At 51.6% G+C, this 16126-nt stretch overlaps 5 protein-coding genes and 1 non-coding gene across 6 annotated transcripts, besides 1 other annotated feature; 2 read left to right on the forward strand and 4 right to left on the reverse strand.

The window, feature by feature from the left end:
- The first annotated feature begins 8 nt into the window (after nucleotides 1–8).
- Nucleotides 9–35: a microsatellite.
- Nucleotides 36–289: 254 nt separating this feature from the next.
- NFIA_059430 (MBL fold metallo-hydrolase) lies at nucleotides 290–1512 on the reverse strand (the record flags this gene model as incomplete). Its single annotated transcript, XM_001258486.1, has 3 exons — nucleotides 290–721; nucleotides 775–1039; nucleotides 1343–1512. The coding sequence occupies 3 exons, from the start codon at nucleotides 1510–1512 to the stop codon at nucleotides 290–292; spliced, it is 867 nt and encodes a 288-aa protein (XP_001258487.1).
- A 1149-nt stretch (nucleotides 1513–2661) lies between these two features.
- NFIA_059440 (glutamate decarboxylase) lies at nucleotides 2662–4356 on the reverse strand (the record flags this gene model as incomplete). Its single annotated transcript, XM_001258487.1, has 4 exons — nucleotides 2662–2776; nucleotides 2829–3994; nucleotides 4039–4066; nucleotides 4118–4356. The coding sequence occupies 4 exons, from the start codon at nucleotides 4354–4356 to the stop codon at nucleotides 2662–2664; spliced, it is 1548 nt and encodes a 515-aa protein (XP_001258488.1).
- Nucleotides 4357–5705: 1349 nt separating this feature from the next.
- On the reverse strand, nucleotides 5706–7448 carry NFIA_059450 (uncharacterized protein; the record flags this gene model as incomplete). Its single annotated transcript, XM_001258488.1, has 3 exons — nucleotides 5706–6790; nucleotides 6846–7270; nucleotides 7360–7448. 3 exons carry the CDS (start codon nucleotides 7446–7448, stop codon nucleotides 5706–5708), a joined length of 1599 nt encoding a protein of 532 aa, XP_001258489.1.
- Nucleotides 7449–9341: 1893 nt separating this feature from the next.
- Nucleotides 9342–9413, reverse strand: NFIA_059460. Its single transcript has one exon. It is a non-coding gene; the product is annotated as a tRNA-Arg (tRNA).
- Nucleotides 9414–11467: 2054 nt separating this feature from the next.
- On the forward strand, nucleotides 11468–12233 carry NFIA_059470 (uncharacterized protein; the record flags this gene model as incomplete). The annotated part of the gene is made up of 2 exons (XM_001258489.1): nucleotides 11468–11846; nucleotides 11941–12233. 2 exons carry the CDS (start codon nucleotides 11468–11470, stop codon nucleotides 12231–12233), a joined length of 672 nt encoding a protein of 223 aa, XP_001258490.1.
- Nucleotides 12234–14464: 2231 nt separating this feature from the next.
- NFIA_059480 (tryptophan synthase) lies at nucleotides 14465–15847 on the forward strand (the record flags this gene model as incomplete). Its single annotated transcript, XM_001258490.1, has 1 exon — nucleotides 14465–15847. The coding sequence occupies one exon, from the start codon at nucleotides 14465–14467 to the stop codon at nucleotides 15845–15847; it is 1383 nt and encodes a 460-aa protein (XP_001258491.1).
- Nucleotides 15848–16126: the final 279 nt, after the last annotated feature.

Here is a 16126-nt window from a genome sequence, read left to right on the forward strand (position 1 = left end):
AAGGAGGCGGGGAGGAGAGGAGAGGAGAGGAGAGGGGCGATGAAGCAATCAACAACAACACAACTGCAGCCACGTACAGGAAACAGTAGTTCTGATGGAGACGATGACAGGAATTTGGATAAGAATCGATGGAAGAATAATCATGACTAGATTTGTTGTTGTTGGTTGTTGATGCTATAAATAATCCAACCGAACACGAGGCGATGCTCACAAAGAACAAGGCTAAATCCATCCGACGATATCCAATAAGATCCAGGATCAACAATACGAGATCATCTCAAGGTAAAGCTCAGGTCGCTCTCACTTGGAAGCGATAAGCCTCTTTGCGATCCAAATACACCACTTGTCCTCCCAATCCCGCCTTCTGCATCTCAATCTTGAAGTCCTCCAGCGAGCTCGCAAACACATCGTAATCATCAAAGTGGATCGGAATGGTCAGATCAGGCTTGATCAGGCGCACCAGCTCCACGCCCTGTTTCGCATCCATCGTCACCATCATGGTCAGCGGCCACATCTTCGGATGAGGTACCGTCGTGCCTCCAAGATGGATAAGCATCAGGTCGATCTTCTGGCCCTCGAACCGCCGCGGAATCTCCTTGAGTTCATCCACCATCAGCGTGTCGCCGGAGATGTAGATGCGATAGCCGACCTCGAAATCGGTTTGCATAGTCTGAGTGCTGCCATAGCCTAATTCAACCATCCATCCGTTGGTGGGGGGAATCTTGATCGTCAGTTCATTGCCATATGTCATCGCAGTGTCAAGGAAATGCTTACTGCCGCCGCGAACTCGTTCAATTTCTCCACGACCTTGTTGGTCGGGATGTGTTTGCCTGGCATTCCAGTGACTCGGATGTGCGGGTGTTTGGTTCGCGAGCTGTCGCCTTTGATATTGACCATCATCTGCTCGAATGGCTCGAGATCGAACACTTGCTGAAAGGAGTCTGCTCCCTTGGACGTCAATATGGACTTGGCATGGCTGGTGGTGATGATGGGCAGGTCTCGCCGAAGAGATGCCTCGACTTTTTCATCAAAATGATCTCTGCAATGGTCAGTCTGATGCAGTGGTCGCTGGAGGGAGTATAGTATACCCATGATAGTGAGATAAAAGAACCAAGTCGATGCGAGGCAGTTCGTGCAAGTCAACTGCGGGGTTTCTTAGACGCGTAGAAGTCACTCCAGGACCAAGATGGACATGATCTCCCGCATGAAGGAAGTTTGGCTATCTTGTCAGTTTGTGCCAGTGAACTAACAGAGCATGAACCAACATCGGTCATCAACCTCATTCCCTCCCATTCACTATCCAGATTAGCATCCCATTGATACGAGGCAAGAAGCTACTGACAAGATCGTCGTAGCATTTCCAACAAAGTAAACCGATGCATTTCCTTCTCCGGCTCGGGCAGGGTTAGTCTTGATGTTTTTCGCCTCCGGAAGACTTGCTGGGAGTGCAGTAGCAGGCGAATCCCGAATTGGGGGGATGTTCTGACGGGGATCAATGGATAGACGCTTCATACTGACTATTGAGCTGAGTACTATTTAGAGAGGCAATTGATGGAGAATCTAAAGCTACAGCTGAGGGTTATTACCGACAGTCATCTCGAGAGAGTCTCGTATACATGACGTCACCCAACAGCAGCATCACCATCTCTTTGAGGATGTACAACTGCTCTCTTCCAAGGATATCCAAGGATACAAAAGGGAAGCCCTTGGCAAGACTTCCATGGTAGCATTGGCAGATTACCTCAGTAGATAGCTTATCCCAGTACTGAACCCTATCTTCTATGCCATCTGCTATACTGTAGAAATCGAGTAACATCTCATCCTCTTCTCAACTCCTTCATTTCCACCCTTCATCACTCCCTTTAAAGAACTTAAGCGGTCATCAACATCTATTGAGCTCATTACTATAGCTCGACAGATCCTGGCCAGCGCGCACCGGACTATAGAAAGCAATCGCACTGTAGTCCGGCGCACTATTTCTATTTATCGATTGTTATAAGCATCTCTCACCACCTAGCAGGCATCACCACAACAAACCTGACAAAACCCCTTCCGCACACAAATACCCGGAACAACCGTATCAAGCACCCAGATAGCAATCCTCGGGACAGGAAACACCGCATACAGGAGCATCAGGACGAGAGTCTTCCTGCATCGCAGCTGGAATGGGCGGCGCGTAGCCACATAGAAGAGTCGGACGACGACTAGCGAGATCAGGCCCTGTAGCGCGAGGACATATAGTGTCGACAGGCGAAGATCCAGGAATGGGGGGATGGAGATGAAGAGCGGGAGGAGGGTGTAGATGTTTAGGGTTAGGAGGCCGCAGAGGGCGGCGATGAGGGGGTCGGATGGGGATTGGGAGGTCATTTTCATGAGAAGTTCTGGTTTACTTGGCTGATGGCAGGTAGATGGGAAGGGGGAATATAAGACATGCCCGTCTCCATTTGGTCTACAGCTAATGACTCGTTGTTAGTACATGGGTAGTTCGCCGCGCACTAGTTATGCATCCTGGGCATGGTTGCATCAGGGTGGGTCATACCCATTAGCCCAGGAGCGATATGAAACTAGAGCTTAGTTTATGGAGTAGACAAATGATTTGTCAAGAAGTGAGTGGAAGTATCATATCCTATCTACCGCTTCTGCGCGATCCGAGTTCAATCACTAGCAAACTCCGTGCGTCTTCCCAGTCTTGCCCTGCAAGGAATGCTTCTCGTTCTTGTAGTGCGAATGGTTATGCTTGGACTTGTGCGAGTTAACCGCGTGCTTTTGAACATGTCTAGACACACCTCGTCAGTATAGCCCGTTAATCCGTCCGAGTCAGTACTTACAGAGTATACTTCTCCAGCATGGCCTTGTCCATATCGCTCAACGTCTTCAGCGCCAGCTTGATATCCGTCAGCAGAGCATCGCACCGGTTCATGCTAAAGTCCTCGCGCACAACCACCCGCATCAGCTTCAGCTCGTTGCTGTGCGGCGCCATCGTGTACGCGGGCACGATCCACCCCCGCTCGCGCAGTTGGTGCGCCAGGGCGAACTCGTCGAACTGCTCGTTGCGGTCTGAAGGCAGGCGGAACGCCACGAGGGGCAGTCCGCGGCCGCGCTGCTGGCTCATGATGATGAAGCCTAGCTGTTCGAGTTGCTGTGCCAGGTAGTCGGCAATGCGCGTGATGTTGACCATAATCGAGCGGTAGCCGCGCTTGCCCAGCCGGATCATCTGGTAGTACTGGCCGATGACCTGCGAAGCGCCCTTGGAGAAATTGAGGGTGAAACTGGCCTGCTCGGCGCCCAGGTAGTTGATGTTGAAGATCAGCTCCTTGGGTAGGTATTCGGGTGAGCGCCAGACGACCCAGCCCACGCCGGGGTAGACAAGGCCGTACTTGTGGCCGGACACGTTGATTGAAACGACCTTCTCCAGGCGAAAGTCCCACAGCAGGTTGGGGTTGATGAACGGGACGACAAAGCCACCGCTGGCGGCGTCCACGTGGATAGGGATGTCGAGGCCGCGCTCGACCAGAAGATCATTAATCGCCTTGACGTCTTCGTACTCGCCGGTGTATGTGGTTCCCAGGATGGCGCAGATGCCGATGGTATTCTCGTCGACCAGATCGACGGCCTGCTTGGGGTCAATGACGTAGCGGTCCTCGGTACAATAGACGTAGCGCTCCTCCACGTCAAAGTACCGCGCGGCTTTCTCCCAGCAGACCTGCACGGCGCTGTTCATAATGATGTTAGGGCGTGTGGTGTCTTTGCCCTCGGCCTTGCGCTTGTTCTGCCACCGTCGCTTCATGGCCAGCGTGCCCAGCATGATGGCCTCGGACGAGCCAACGGTTGAGGTGCCGACGGGGTGCTCGTTGTCGCTGTCAATAGGGGCATTGAACAGCCGAGCGATCATGTTGACACACCGGTTCTGGATCTCGGCGGACTGGGGATATTCTTCGTAATCGATAAAGTTCTTGCTGAAAGAGTCGGTCATGAGCTTCTCGGCTTCCTCTTCCTGCTCAAATTAGCTGCAGCTACAAATAGGTGTAACCCGCATACCATGTACGTCGTGACAAAACTAGCCAAACTATCGCAAAGTCAGCTATGCGCCACAGAATCATTCGAGAAGTCAACCTACTTGAGCATAGGATTTCCATCCAAACTAAGCTCATCCTTGATCATGCGGTAAGCGACTTCACGGGGCATCTCCCTCTCGGGCATCTCATTCTGGGGCAGCTGCTCCGCCGCAAACCGAGTCCCGTATACAGTGGAGTAGAAATCGTCATCATCGGTGGTTTCGAGCTTGATAGAATCAACGCGTTTAACGAGGGGTTCAAAATTTTCGCTGTCGCGCTTGACCGTAGCAAGGTGGACCATATTGGCGGTGGTATGCGGATGCAGATGCAGGTACGTTGACAGATGAAGGATGCAAGAGGAAGTAGGTCAGATGCAGGAGCTGTAGAGGAAAGCAACGTATTAATATTTAGCTGCCTATTGTTAAATCGGAATAATTTGAGAGATCAACATGGATCATCAGAGTAAGCAAAACAGGGCGGGAACCAGAGATGGGTCACTCTCTGATTGAGGACCGTCATCATTATCAACAGGGGGGAAGAGGGGGTGGCTGTCAGTAGTGTTGCTCCTCTGTACGAGTGCTATGGAAAGTGGCACCACAGCATCAGTGGATCGGATAATAGCATCCTGAGATTGGATACTAGAGAAGCCCTTTAACCTGCTAATGAGTGAGAAGATATTCTCAGCCAGTCAACACGGCATCCGTCCGAGATGGAGAGCTGAGCATGTCTCATTGGATCCACCCCTCCACAGTCAATTATAAGTGCATCCTGATCGATGACCAAAATAGCAGGGCAGAGTATCCAAAGCTTAGAAAAGCTTGGCCAGGAGAGAGGGGCAAGGAACAAGCGGATAAACTGGGTCTCATCTCAGCCACAGCCATGACGGAGCAGACAAAACCGGTTGGGGGAGGGGAACTGAATCTCAAAGGCACTGTAATTAATAGTACTACCCTGTCTAGATGCAATTGCTGAGAATTCACAGAATAGGGATGATCGAGAGAGCCAGACGAAGATGGTGAGTCGATCCACGTCAGTATGGAGGGGATCGTGTTCGCTGCTCATTTCCAGCCACCAAGTGGGTACTGTGATTGCAATGATGACAGTGGCATCAATATTATTACACTAAGCACCTCTCTAGGTAGCAGAGGCTGCAGAGCTCATAGTAGATAACTACTCCATAGGATAGTCCCACTGAGACCATTGTGCGAGTATCCAATGTTACCCAGTTTATTGCTATTCATATCAACTTCCTCCACTGACTTCATCCATTTCGCAATGAGCGGTATATCTATAGGAGACGTACGGTGAGAACTTATTCCATTAACATTAACTTGTATCAATCTCAAAACAGCCGAGGGTGTAAAGACCCCCAGCAGTAATCAATCAGTCAAAGCAACTCAGACCAATGCCTCCAGCCCAGACCCGTTGGTATCTTGTCCCATCCATATCATACACAGCCTGATGCCCCTGGCCCGACTCAATGCATCAATCATCATCCGTTTTCGTACAAACAAAAATTCGGATCTGTATCCTTTATTTTCCGTTGTCTTTTGTCTTTTTTTTTCTCTTTATTTCTTCGGCAGTCTTCTGTCGCGTCCTGTATACTTGTATATAGGTGTATAAGAATAGTTGACCAGGCAAGGTAAGCGATCAAGTACCCTTGACCTTGCGCTTGATCCATGACCAGAAGCCACTCTTGCGCTTGTCCGCCTTGGCGGCTTCGGCTTTAGCTGCCTCTTGAGCTTTGTCCACGGCCGTTTGTGCCTCCTCGTGCGACTTCTTGCCCTCGGCGGTCTCGGGCTGCTGGGTCTCCTTTGCAGCCGCCTCTTCTCCCCGTGGAGTCTCGGTGAGGACCTGATCCTGAGCCTCGGGCTGAGTCTCCTTGGGTTCAGCTTCTGTCTTATCGGCGGCTTCAGTGGCAGGTGTCGGCGAAGCAGCCGACTTTCCTCTCATGGCTGCGGCCGCGGCAACGGCAGCGACGTTGGGTTTGGCCTTTGTGGGAGTCTCCGGGGTCGTCTTGACGGGTGCGGTCTCCTGGGCCGTTTCCTTGGCCTTCTCCTCAGGCTCTTGCTGGGGCTCCTTGGCCGCGGGGACCTGTCCCTCGCCGGTGAAAGCTCGGATGCTCTCTTTAACCTCCTGCTTCTGCCTGGCCTCCGCGTCGGCTTCGCTTCCTGCACCTGCGGCAGCAACTGCAGCGGGAACGACAGGGGATGTGGTGGAGGCAGCAGCCTGGGCAGCCGAAGGAGCGGTGGTCGGGGCAACAGCTTCTGCGGACTCCACCTTCTGAGGCTTGTCTGCGGATTCGGCACCAAGCCCTGGGACAACCAGGGGTTGCACTGTAGACTTGCTTGGCACCTCGGTTTGCAAGTCCGCAGCTTTGGTTTCTGTGGCGGCGGGCGCGGCTTCGGAGTCCTCGACCTTGGCCATCTTGGGAGGCTTGTGGTCCTCGTCCTTGTGGAAGAGGCTGCTCTCGTATGGGCGCTTTGCATGGCCAGTCAAATCCACACTCTCGGACGGAGATGTGGCTGTCGGTTCGGCCGTAGCGGTTTCCTTCTCCTTGAGTCTCTCCGGCAGTGCTGTTTCGGCCGGCGCCTTCGACACTGGGGCGTTGGCGTCAGTGACGGCGGGTACGGGAGCGGCGGCCTCGGTAGCAGTCGCTTCGGGAACGGTGGTTTCGGGGGCTGTCGTAGGAGCCGTCAACTGGGATTCTTTGGCGACCGTGTCAGGCAATACAGCTGGAGATGTGCGTGAGCCTAGGTGCCTCTCTTCCAAAGACCAAGAAACACCTACCTTGTCCCTCACCATCTCCTGCGTCCAACGATCCGACCAGGCCCGCCTTCGAAGCCTGGGTCTTGCCGACAGCGCCCTGCAGGGTGTTCTCATTCGCTTCGGATTCGGCAGCTGCTCCTGTATCCGGCAAGGAAGACGGCATGCGGAGTTCACGCCCCTCTGCGTCACCCGGATGCTCCGCCAACGAGAACCTCTTGGCGGTGCCGGGGCCCGAAACCTGCTCTACTTCCTCGTTGGACGAGTCGCCATTCTCAGTTGTCTCTGCGGTTGACGTGCCTTCTGCGCCTGTGCTCGCGGCGACTGTCTCGGCGGCCTGAGGCGGGGCAGCGGAGGGGACATTGGTAGCAGTGCCGGGGGCGAGGCTTTCGGTGGTTTCGCCTTCGCCTTCGCCCTTGACAATATCTTCGACTTGGTGTCCGGTGGTTCTGTCAATAATTGACTGCGGTCAGTCCTGCGGCGAGTCCTGAGACGAACCGAGGGATTTGCGTAACGGACGGAGATTTGCGCAACTTACACAGGCTCTTGGACGGTGGGTGCCTTCTTTGCTGTGCCGCCACCGCCCTTACCCTTGCCCTTCTTTCCCTTTCCACCTTTCTTAGGCATGATGATTTGAGTCCTGTGGGACCTTGGGGGAGCAATGTCAGAAAAATATGCCACCCAAGGGCGGAGCTAGGAGTGCAGTCGGAGTCGAGAAAAGACAGCGGGTACTTACTGTCTTGTGCGGCGCGATAAGAGACGTAAATCGAGAGATAGATGGCGCGAGTTAAGGTAGGGAGTTGTTAAAAACAGTTAGGAAGGCGACGGCAATTCTGGTATGTTTGGTTCTTCTCTTCGGGATGCTAATCGACATCGGGGAAGGTTAATCCGGGTGCTGAGGCAGTCGCGCATTACAATGGTTAGGTACTCACTCAGAATTAGTCCACCTCGAGAGTTAGCTGTGTCTATGTCAGTGTCGGATTCAATTGAACTACTAGTAGCAGAGATGGTCTTGTACTGGATCGGAGTTCACTGTGCTGGAAGATGAGAGAATTGTTCAAAGGCAACAGTCACATGAGCTGCGTCGCAAGCACCCACTACCCATGGGCCGAGGACTTTTATTCGTAGGTCCCTATATTATTCGTAGGTCCTTGCAGTAATGATGATAATCTTGCTTATTCTGGCTACCGTATCAGCGAGGGGATGGCCGGTCTCAGCCACGGTTCAATCTGGGTCCGAAACAGCTCTCCCTGCTGGTGACGCATTTGAACCATTTAAGATTAACTAACTATTATAGAAACAGCTTAGTCAATTGCCTGCTGATCATAGTGGGCATGATCAATGTCATTATTCCTTCTTGTTTCTGATTAGTAAATCATGAACTATGAGTATCTATGAGCTATGCAGTCCATGCTTGCTGTGTTCGACAGGATCAAAAGGACGACAGCCAAGCCGTTTCCGGCGATCGCGGGTCGTGTGCCTGCAGCTGCTCAAGGGGGTTTAGGGCGGTTTCACTCCCAGCCCTAGCAGCGGATCAACCTTGTTCCGGACGCCTGATCAACTGCCTATTTCGGATGGACATGTTGTGTTATTGAGATGAAGTATTAGTATCAACATTAAACCTGATATGCTTGACGACTAGCTAGAAAGGTGAGAACTGTGTCATTGCTTATAGGTGCATGTATAGCTTGAAAAGAATCTACCTCCTACTGAGTAGAACGCAAACCGTAGAGACGTGCCAGCCACTGGCTGCTTCCGGAGGTCGCACATATTTGCAATGAAGTCTTCTTCTGGACTTTTAACACTGGAGATGGGTGAGTATGCTTTCGGTCTTTGTCCGAGTAGTCGTGCGGGAAACCTGGATGAATATGACTTGTCCACGTGAGATATATAATTGGGGACATACAAATGGAAGAATATGTACAGCCGTCCTAGTGAACACAACAAACATAGAAACCATCCATGGGGATCTAGAACTCAAATACATGGCTGGATAAACTATCCTGCCATCAAAGGATGGCTTGCCACATGGTCAACTTCATTTAAAGCATCCCCAAAGGATAAGTGCGACGTGGACTGGAGAAAGACGCCCTTCTATAAATGCCATCCTATAAAGTCAATTCACGCATGCCGGCTGAAGACAGTACTGGCTCTGCCATCTTGATGTATGAATGCCCGAAATAAGGCATCCAGAGCAGAAGAAGCAATTACAAGGAGGTTTCCGAGACTTCTAGAAAGGCAAATGTCGTGGCCCGTACTGTACCCCATAAGTACCTCTCTACAAGGCAGTTCAGCAATGCTGGGCTGACATCATGCGTAGCAATCAGCAACGTAAGTCATTCCTGGTCTGGCCTGTGCTAAGGCTGAATGCAAGCCTTCTTCGTCAAAGGAATTCAACATCAGTAGTAAAATTCACACTTCAGAATCCCTCCTGCACGTTGACAAGCTTGATCAGAGGGAGCGAATTATAAGCTTTTTAAAGAAAAAGTAAAAAACGTACACCGTAAAAAGCAAAAATATTGACCTACGCAGGATTCGAACCTGCAATCTCTTGATCCGTAGTCAAGCGCCTTACCATTGGGCCAGCAGGCCTAGCTGATGGAAGAATTGTCCTCTTTTAGCTACATCAATCAGCAGAGACAGTCTCGCCGGAAACACCGTGCCGAGTGGGGCACTCGGCAGGCATGAAATCGCTCACTCCGGTGGAGGACATTACTGCCCTCCCACCTCCCACCCAACTGATTCGCTGATTCTGAATCACCTCCGCCAACTATGACGGAACGGTCGACGGAGTAAGTTACGCCCGGTATCTACATAATTTACGTGAAGGGGTTATCCTGGACGAGACCTTTTGCCCCGTCTTTCTTCGCTGACGTTGTACAAGCGAGTCACGATGGCACAGCACATGTCTGGGGGTTCTGAATCCAGAAATGATGCCCAGAGTACAGAGGACAGCGAGATGATGTATGTCGCATTTTGATCCCGGTGGCAATCAGGATCCTTTAGATTAAGATGCTAGGTTGGTTGGTGGTGGCTCTCAGACCAGTCGTCTTGGCCGTAATTCTGGAATTGTTCGCTGCAGGACGGGCGACTACAAGGAGTGCGCCAGCCTATTACAGGCCTCCTCAGGGCCCGCGGAAGTATCCAGTCCTACAGAGGTTCTCTTACGTACTGGGCGCTACAGTACCTATCTATTATCATGTGTGAGGTATTTTCTATGACAATTAATATGTATCATTATCGAGTATAACGTCTGTGCAGAGAGAATACGGAGTAGATGGCCGTCATAAATCACTGCGCTTGCCACCACTCTCGCACAGGGTCACATACTAATGTTACCTCCCTGGCACAGAGGAACACTGGAATGCTTGGCGAGAAGTGGCCATGTTTGTACCATGAATTGACTTATATGGACTGACCCGAGGACAAGTTAACCCGTGGTCCAAGACTGGTTGACTGGTTGAGGTGAAATGCGGTACTCTCAAAAAGGTAAACTTCGTGCGAGATTCGTGCGAGATAGGAACACACGGCACGCTTGGTTTTTGGCCACCCATGGAAGAGCTCGGATTGACATCGGCTTCGATCGGCCGACCACCGAATGGAGTAATCATTTCTCACCTCGCAATTTCAACAAAACTCAGAGAACTGGAAGTTGGGGTTGCATCTTTAAGGTGTCACTGTAGTCACCTACCTAGTCTACCATAGATAGTTATCATGAAGGTTGTCAAGAAGGTTGACGGGCTCTGATCTCTTTAAACCTAAGGTACATACTCGTAGGTACTCAAACAATTCCATCGCTTGGGGCGTTTTATGACCTAACCCGTCAGACGCACAGAGCCATGGCCAAGTGGGTTTCGCTGTTTTCCCCCACCCTCTCAGAACAGCACAATTTCAACGCCCCGACTTCCAGGAAGTTTCCAGCTGCAGTAAGATTGCGAGAACAAATAAGAAGCACAGACTAATTGCATATGTATATTTGTCCTCTGTGCTCCTGGTTTTGCCTCCCCACATTTTCTGGTAATTCTGTAATCTACTACTCCGTAGATAACTCCGTACGGAAATGCGGACTACCTACGGCCGGTGTGCCTTTCTCTCCTGCCCTCACCGGATTAGGTCCCGAGATGTTACGCCTTCAGTCCCATGGCTTATCTGCGCCATAACTGATGGTAACTATTACATATTTAAATAATGTTCACAGTCAATCTCTATTTAATTAATCTGCTCAGTGCCCGTATGTTACTCAACTTACCTTAGTCTAGTATCTATGATTCCATAGTACCCTATCCGGTGCATCGTACCCGCCTCTCCATCTACATAGTACATCTCCATAATCTCTCCTCCATCCGTCTTTTTCCCTCTCTCTCCCTCTTCTTCCCCTCAATGATCATTTTTTCTTCTCCTTCCTGGAGTTTGCCTCTCCTGCCCTAGCCCAGCCTCATATAATCAAACGATGAACCAAAGGTCTCTTACTACAGTCGATCGTAGTTTGTGCTTGCACACCCTCCCCCGCATCCGTGCCCTCACCGGGACTGGTCTGCATTGAGGCGCTATAGAGCAACTACTACTATTCTCAACACCTATTTGCAACACCTCACTACACCCATACCTTACGACATACTCTACAATTCCTGGCACTTTCTGTCACAATGAACTTCAAAGACAAGTTCAGAAAGGTGTTCCACCGAAACTCCAATGGCCACTCGAGTTCGAATTCCAATAGCAACTCCAGATCGAAATCGAACGGAAAGGGCAATGGCAATGGGATCAAGATCGAGTACTACAAACGCGGTGAAATCCCGCCGTCCAAATTCCGCGGCCCATTCGATCCTGAACACCAAAAGAGATTGGCCGCCTGGTCATTCGAGGCTGCGCAGGCTGAGCGCCCCCGCGCGTTAGACCCCCCACTGTCTCCTTGTACAACATTATCGCAGTACTTGAACCCGCGTCATGGCGAGAGCGAGGACGAAGGCGTGGCTCCAGACCAGATCTGCGAGACAGCACCCCCGGAGGTGGGATTGCTTGACTGTAAGTGGCTATTACCTCCTTTCCACACGTGCCCTCTGTTCATGCTGGTGCAATCCGCAAGCATACACGTAACGATGTTCTGACCAACGACCAGCCTCCGCCACTGTTTCCCACCACGAGTACGCTCCGGGTCGACAGGAAGAATCTTCGGGATCGTCGTCTTCTACTGCCGTCGAATCGAGCAGTTATAGTGATTCGACGATGACTTTGTACTCTGACGATGCTCGAATGGATTCCATTGCGCAAATCAAGGAATCGGTACGGTACACCTCACCGATCCTTCGCGCCGTGTCACCACCGCCGCCAATATCCACAAAGGGAACCTTGATGCCCTTTTCACCAGATGATCTGACTCGAGCGTTGAACGCCGTTCAGATCTGCTCATAATGTACCTTCCACCAACTGCCATTCTTCTCTGTCCAGAGGACGGATCCTCTTGTCCATTGTCGACTGTCCTTATGTTCGACGACTTTTCTCCACCCGCACTGGTGTGCGAATTCCCTTCAACCTACCTTCCTTTCACCGGAGACCTCGAATGCCAGGCCGTTTTCCAGGTCTTGTTCTTCAAAATTCGGAATGATGCAACTATGCACGGTGTGCTTTCAAAGAGGAACGGCGTTTACCTTGCATGCTCCCAACCTTTTCACGCCTTGTAGGCGTACGGTTGGAGCGATCTTTTTAGTCATTGCGATTGAGCGAATACCCGTAATGGACATTTTCGACCCCGTTTCATTTGCCGAGCTGGGATTGACTGACTTTCTTCGCGGTTTAACGGCCAGATGCGAGATTGTATTGTATGTGAGACGTTAGATGAATCAAATGCGTACTTATTCAAAACAAAGAGATCTTCTTTATATCTGCCTAGAGTAGATAATGCTATTTTTCCAAGTGCGCTGAACACCAAAAGTACTGTCTTAAAACAAATCCTCTTTCGGGTAGCAAATGGTACGGGGAAAGCACCTCCGGAACACCATCTGACCATCTCCATCGCCACCTCCATCCACCGCTGTTTTGAACCGACTGCTGGACTCCCTAACTATCTATCTCATACCTTCAATTGTCGATTCGGTTAGTATCCGCGCCTTATCACCTGCCAAGACAATAGTGCCACGAATGAAACCCATCTCGTCCAACTAGCGTCACAGAATATCGAGTGGATTCGAGACCAAGAGTCAAGTCTATCTGTCACAGCAGGAGGAACATGAGGTGAACAAGAGGTTTTAGCCAAATATTCCAACGGAGAACCTGACTGGGCTGATCGTGGTAGATAAACTTTGGGATTTGAAATCTAAAGTCGCTGTTAACTTTGCTGGATCAAAGATCCGGATGCTTCTTGCTGGCGCCGGCTGTCTACGCAGACGGGGATGACGGATGATGCGTCCGGATCTTGGGTTCGCAGCTTCACAGGCCACCTCGTGTCGGTGACGGAAGATCGCCCTCGACCTGGTCTCGGTGTTGTTGATGATGATGGATAGATCGAAATTCCATGCCGATCATTAATTCTGTCGCGAGATTCCCTCCATCTATATTTGGTACGCCAGAGCGGCCAGACTATCGGGCGTCAGTACTCCTGTACTAACCCGGGACCCATCAACATTGACAGGTGCAGAAGACAATATTGGATTGTTTGAAGGGGTCACTCATCGTTGCGGTTCTAGAATCACTTGTGATTTAAGGAGTTGTTGCCCAAGTACGGAAGTAACTTTGAGTTGATCCGTCACATCTCCGTCGAAAAAGCAACGAGCTTTTGAAGCAATCACAGGCTTCACAGCTACTCCTCGACAACCCAGTACCCACATCGCTGGGAATCACACCGATCTAACCACACACAAGATATGATTTTTTGACGATCGGGTCGATTTTCCTCGTTCCCCCGACTCCGACAACCTGGTCAACCCTCAACACAATGATAATGTCGTACCCAACCGCCTGGGTCTCGTACTTTCGTCGTGCGAAGGTTGAAGACGAAGCGCTTCCGCAGCTGCTACATGGCTGCAGCATTGAGCTGTCAAGGACCACAGGCGAATCACACCGCAAGTTGCCATAGTACTAGTGATCCAGTCTGCGTTCATCGGTCCCAGCTTCCAGGTTCCGGATGTCATACCCTGGTCAGTTTGCGCGTGGTGCGTCGCCCTGCTCAGGCGAATGTGGCCAGTGAGGACATTTTAATCGGAGCTTCCTCCATGAAATACTTGTGGATTGTGATGGATTGGACAACGCGAGCACCCTGTGCAGATCCTTGCTAGGAGTGTCCCTGTTTCGTGGTTTTCAAGAGGAACGCATGGACAGGATTCCTGGGTCTCCTTCAGCATGTTGGCTCCTGGGTCGTGACGGTGTGCGACGAGCCTGCGGGCCTGGTGGAGTCGGGTTCGATATGTCTATGGTCTCGCTGGGTCTTTCAAAAGTACCCGAGCTCGATGGACATCCTCTTGACCAGCTGACGACTTTTGCCCGTTTGTCTGCCTAATGGGGGTACTTAGGTCTGAGGTGCCCTGGGTATAAATGCCTGGACGGCAATGAGTCTCTCTCAACACTTGCTTGAGTTCTAACATCTCATTCTCTTCTCTATCGTCTTGTTTATTCCTGGTTGCATCCCTGATATTGCACATCTGTTGACCATGATTATTCCGGCCACCTTCAAGCCTTCTCTGACAAGAATCAGAAGCAAGAGACGCAACAAGGGGGTCAAGAATGGAGATACTCACTCGATGTGTCCAGCATGTCTCTATCATCTCAGCATTATACAAGGGAGGACGACCGTCCCTTCCACGCTACTTTTCCATCATATACAGCTCGACACACCCTCAGAGTCAAATCGTCCGATCAACGGAGAGACACTTAACGAAGCTCCAGCATGGGAAACGAGCCCTCTTCCCCCCCTGCCAATCCTCTTGTCTCCAACCAGATTCGGCACCTTTGGCGGCTGCTTTGCTCCCGAGTCCCAGATGGACGCCTTGCAGGAGCTCACATTGACGTTCGATCGTCTCATCTCCGACTACGGCTTCTGGAAAGAGTTCCTAAGCTCCCCCGGTATCCGTCCTAGCCCACTTCGGTTCGCAGAAAACCTCACGCGCATCGCTGGCGGCGCGAATATCTGGCTCAAGCGGGAGGATCTCAACCAGCATGGTAGTCACAATATCCGCAGCATTGTCGGTCAAGCCCTGCTCGCACGGCGGCTAGGAAAGGCCGAAGTCGTGATGGAGTGCGGCTCAGCCAGGCACGGTATCGTCTGCGCGGCGACCTGCACACGCTTGAATATGAAGTGCACCATCCTCATGGGGAGCCGGGACGCAACCGACCAGAAGGACAGCGTGGACATGATCAGGAAACTCGGAGCGACAGTCCTCACCGCAGACATGGGGGCGTCGTCGGGCCGTGGGACCCTCCGAGCTGCAGTCAACGAGGCCCTTCGGTACTCAGTCGCCCATCTCAGCACCACATACCACATCATGAGCGGACCAATCGGTCCCCACCCGCTTCCAACAATCACACGCACCTTCCAATCCATTCTCGGCGAGGAGATCAAAACGCAGTTCGGCGGCACCAGCGGTGACCGGCTCCCGGACGCCCTCGTCTCCCCCGTCGGACCAGGCAGTGCAGCCGTCGGCATGTTCTACCCGTTCATTGAGCATCCGTCGGTGAAACTGCTCGGCATCGAGGCGGCAGACGCCGCTCCTCTATCCCACGGTGACATCGGCGTCCTGCATGGATGCCGCACCTATCTCCTCCAGGACGAGCATGGCCAGATCCTCGATTCAGGCTCGATATCCCCCGATCTGGACTTTCCCAGCGTTGGGCCTGAACTGGCGCACTGGAAGGAGACGGCCAGGGTGGAATATGTTACTGCGACGGATGCTGAGGCCTTGCGGGGCGTGGACATTCTTCGAAGTCAGGAGGGGATTGTCTCGGGAGCGATGACGGGGTATGCGGTTGAGAGGACAATTCGGCTTGCGAGGGAACTAGGGCCGGGGAAGGATGTTGTCTTGCTTGTGGCGGGATGATCTGTTCTTTCTTGTAGTCTGTTGTGGTTTCGTCCCTCTGGCGCTGTGGTGTTACTGTACTATTCCTAGATTGAGTATGACGGTTAATCCAAGTCGATGCGCAGGCAGATATCACTGTCAGTCATATTTTACCGTAGTCATTTACTACCAGATGCACTGACTGTTCAATCTCTATAATGCTATTCTTGACTAGCCATTACATTCCCTATCATCGCTCGTAACAGACATCAAGTGAAACATGCAGGATATATACTTTTAGTAGACTCTAAACAGAATAAC

The sequence above is a fragment of the Aspergillus fischeri genome, genomic scaffold (genome assembly GCF_000149645.3).
Source record: "Aspergillus fischeri NRRL 181 1099437636266 genomic scaffold, whole genome shotgun sequence".
Classification (NCBI taxonomy): domain Eukaryota; kingdom Fungi; phylum Ascomycota; class Eurotiomycetes; order Eurotiales; family Aspergillaceae; genus Aspergillus; species Aspergillus fischeri.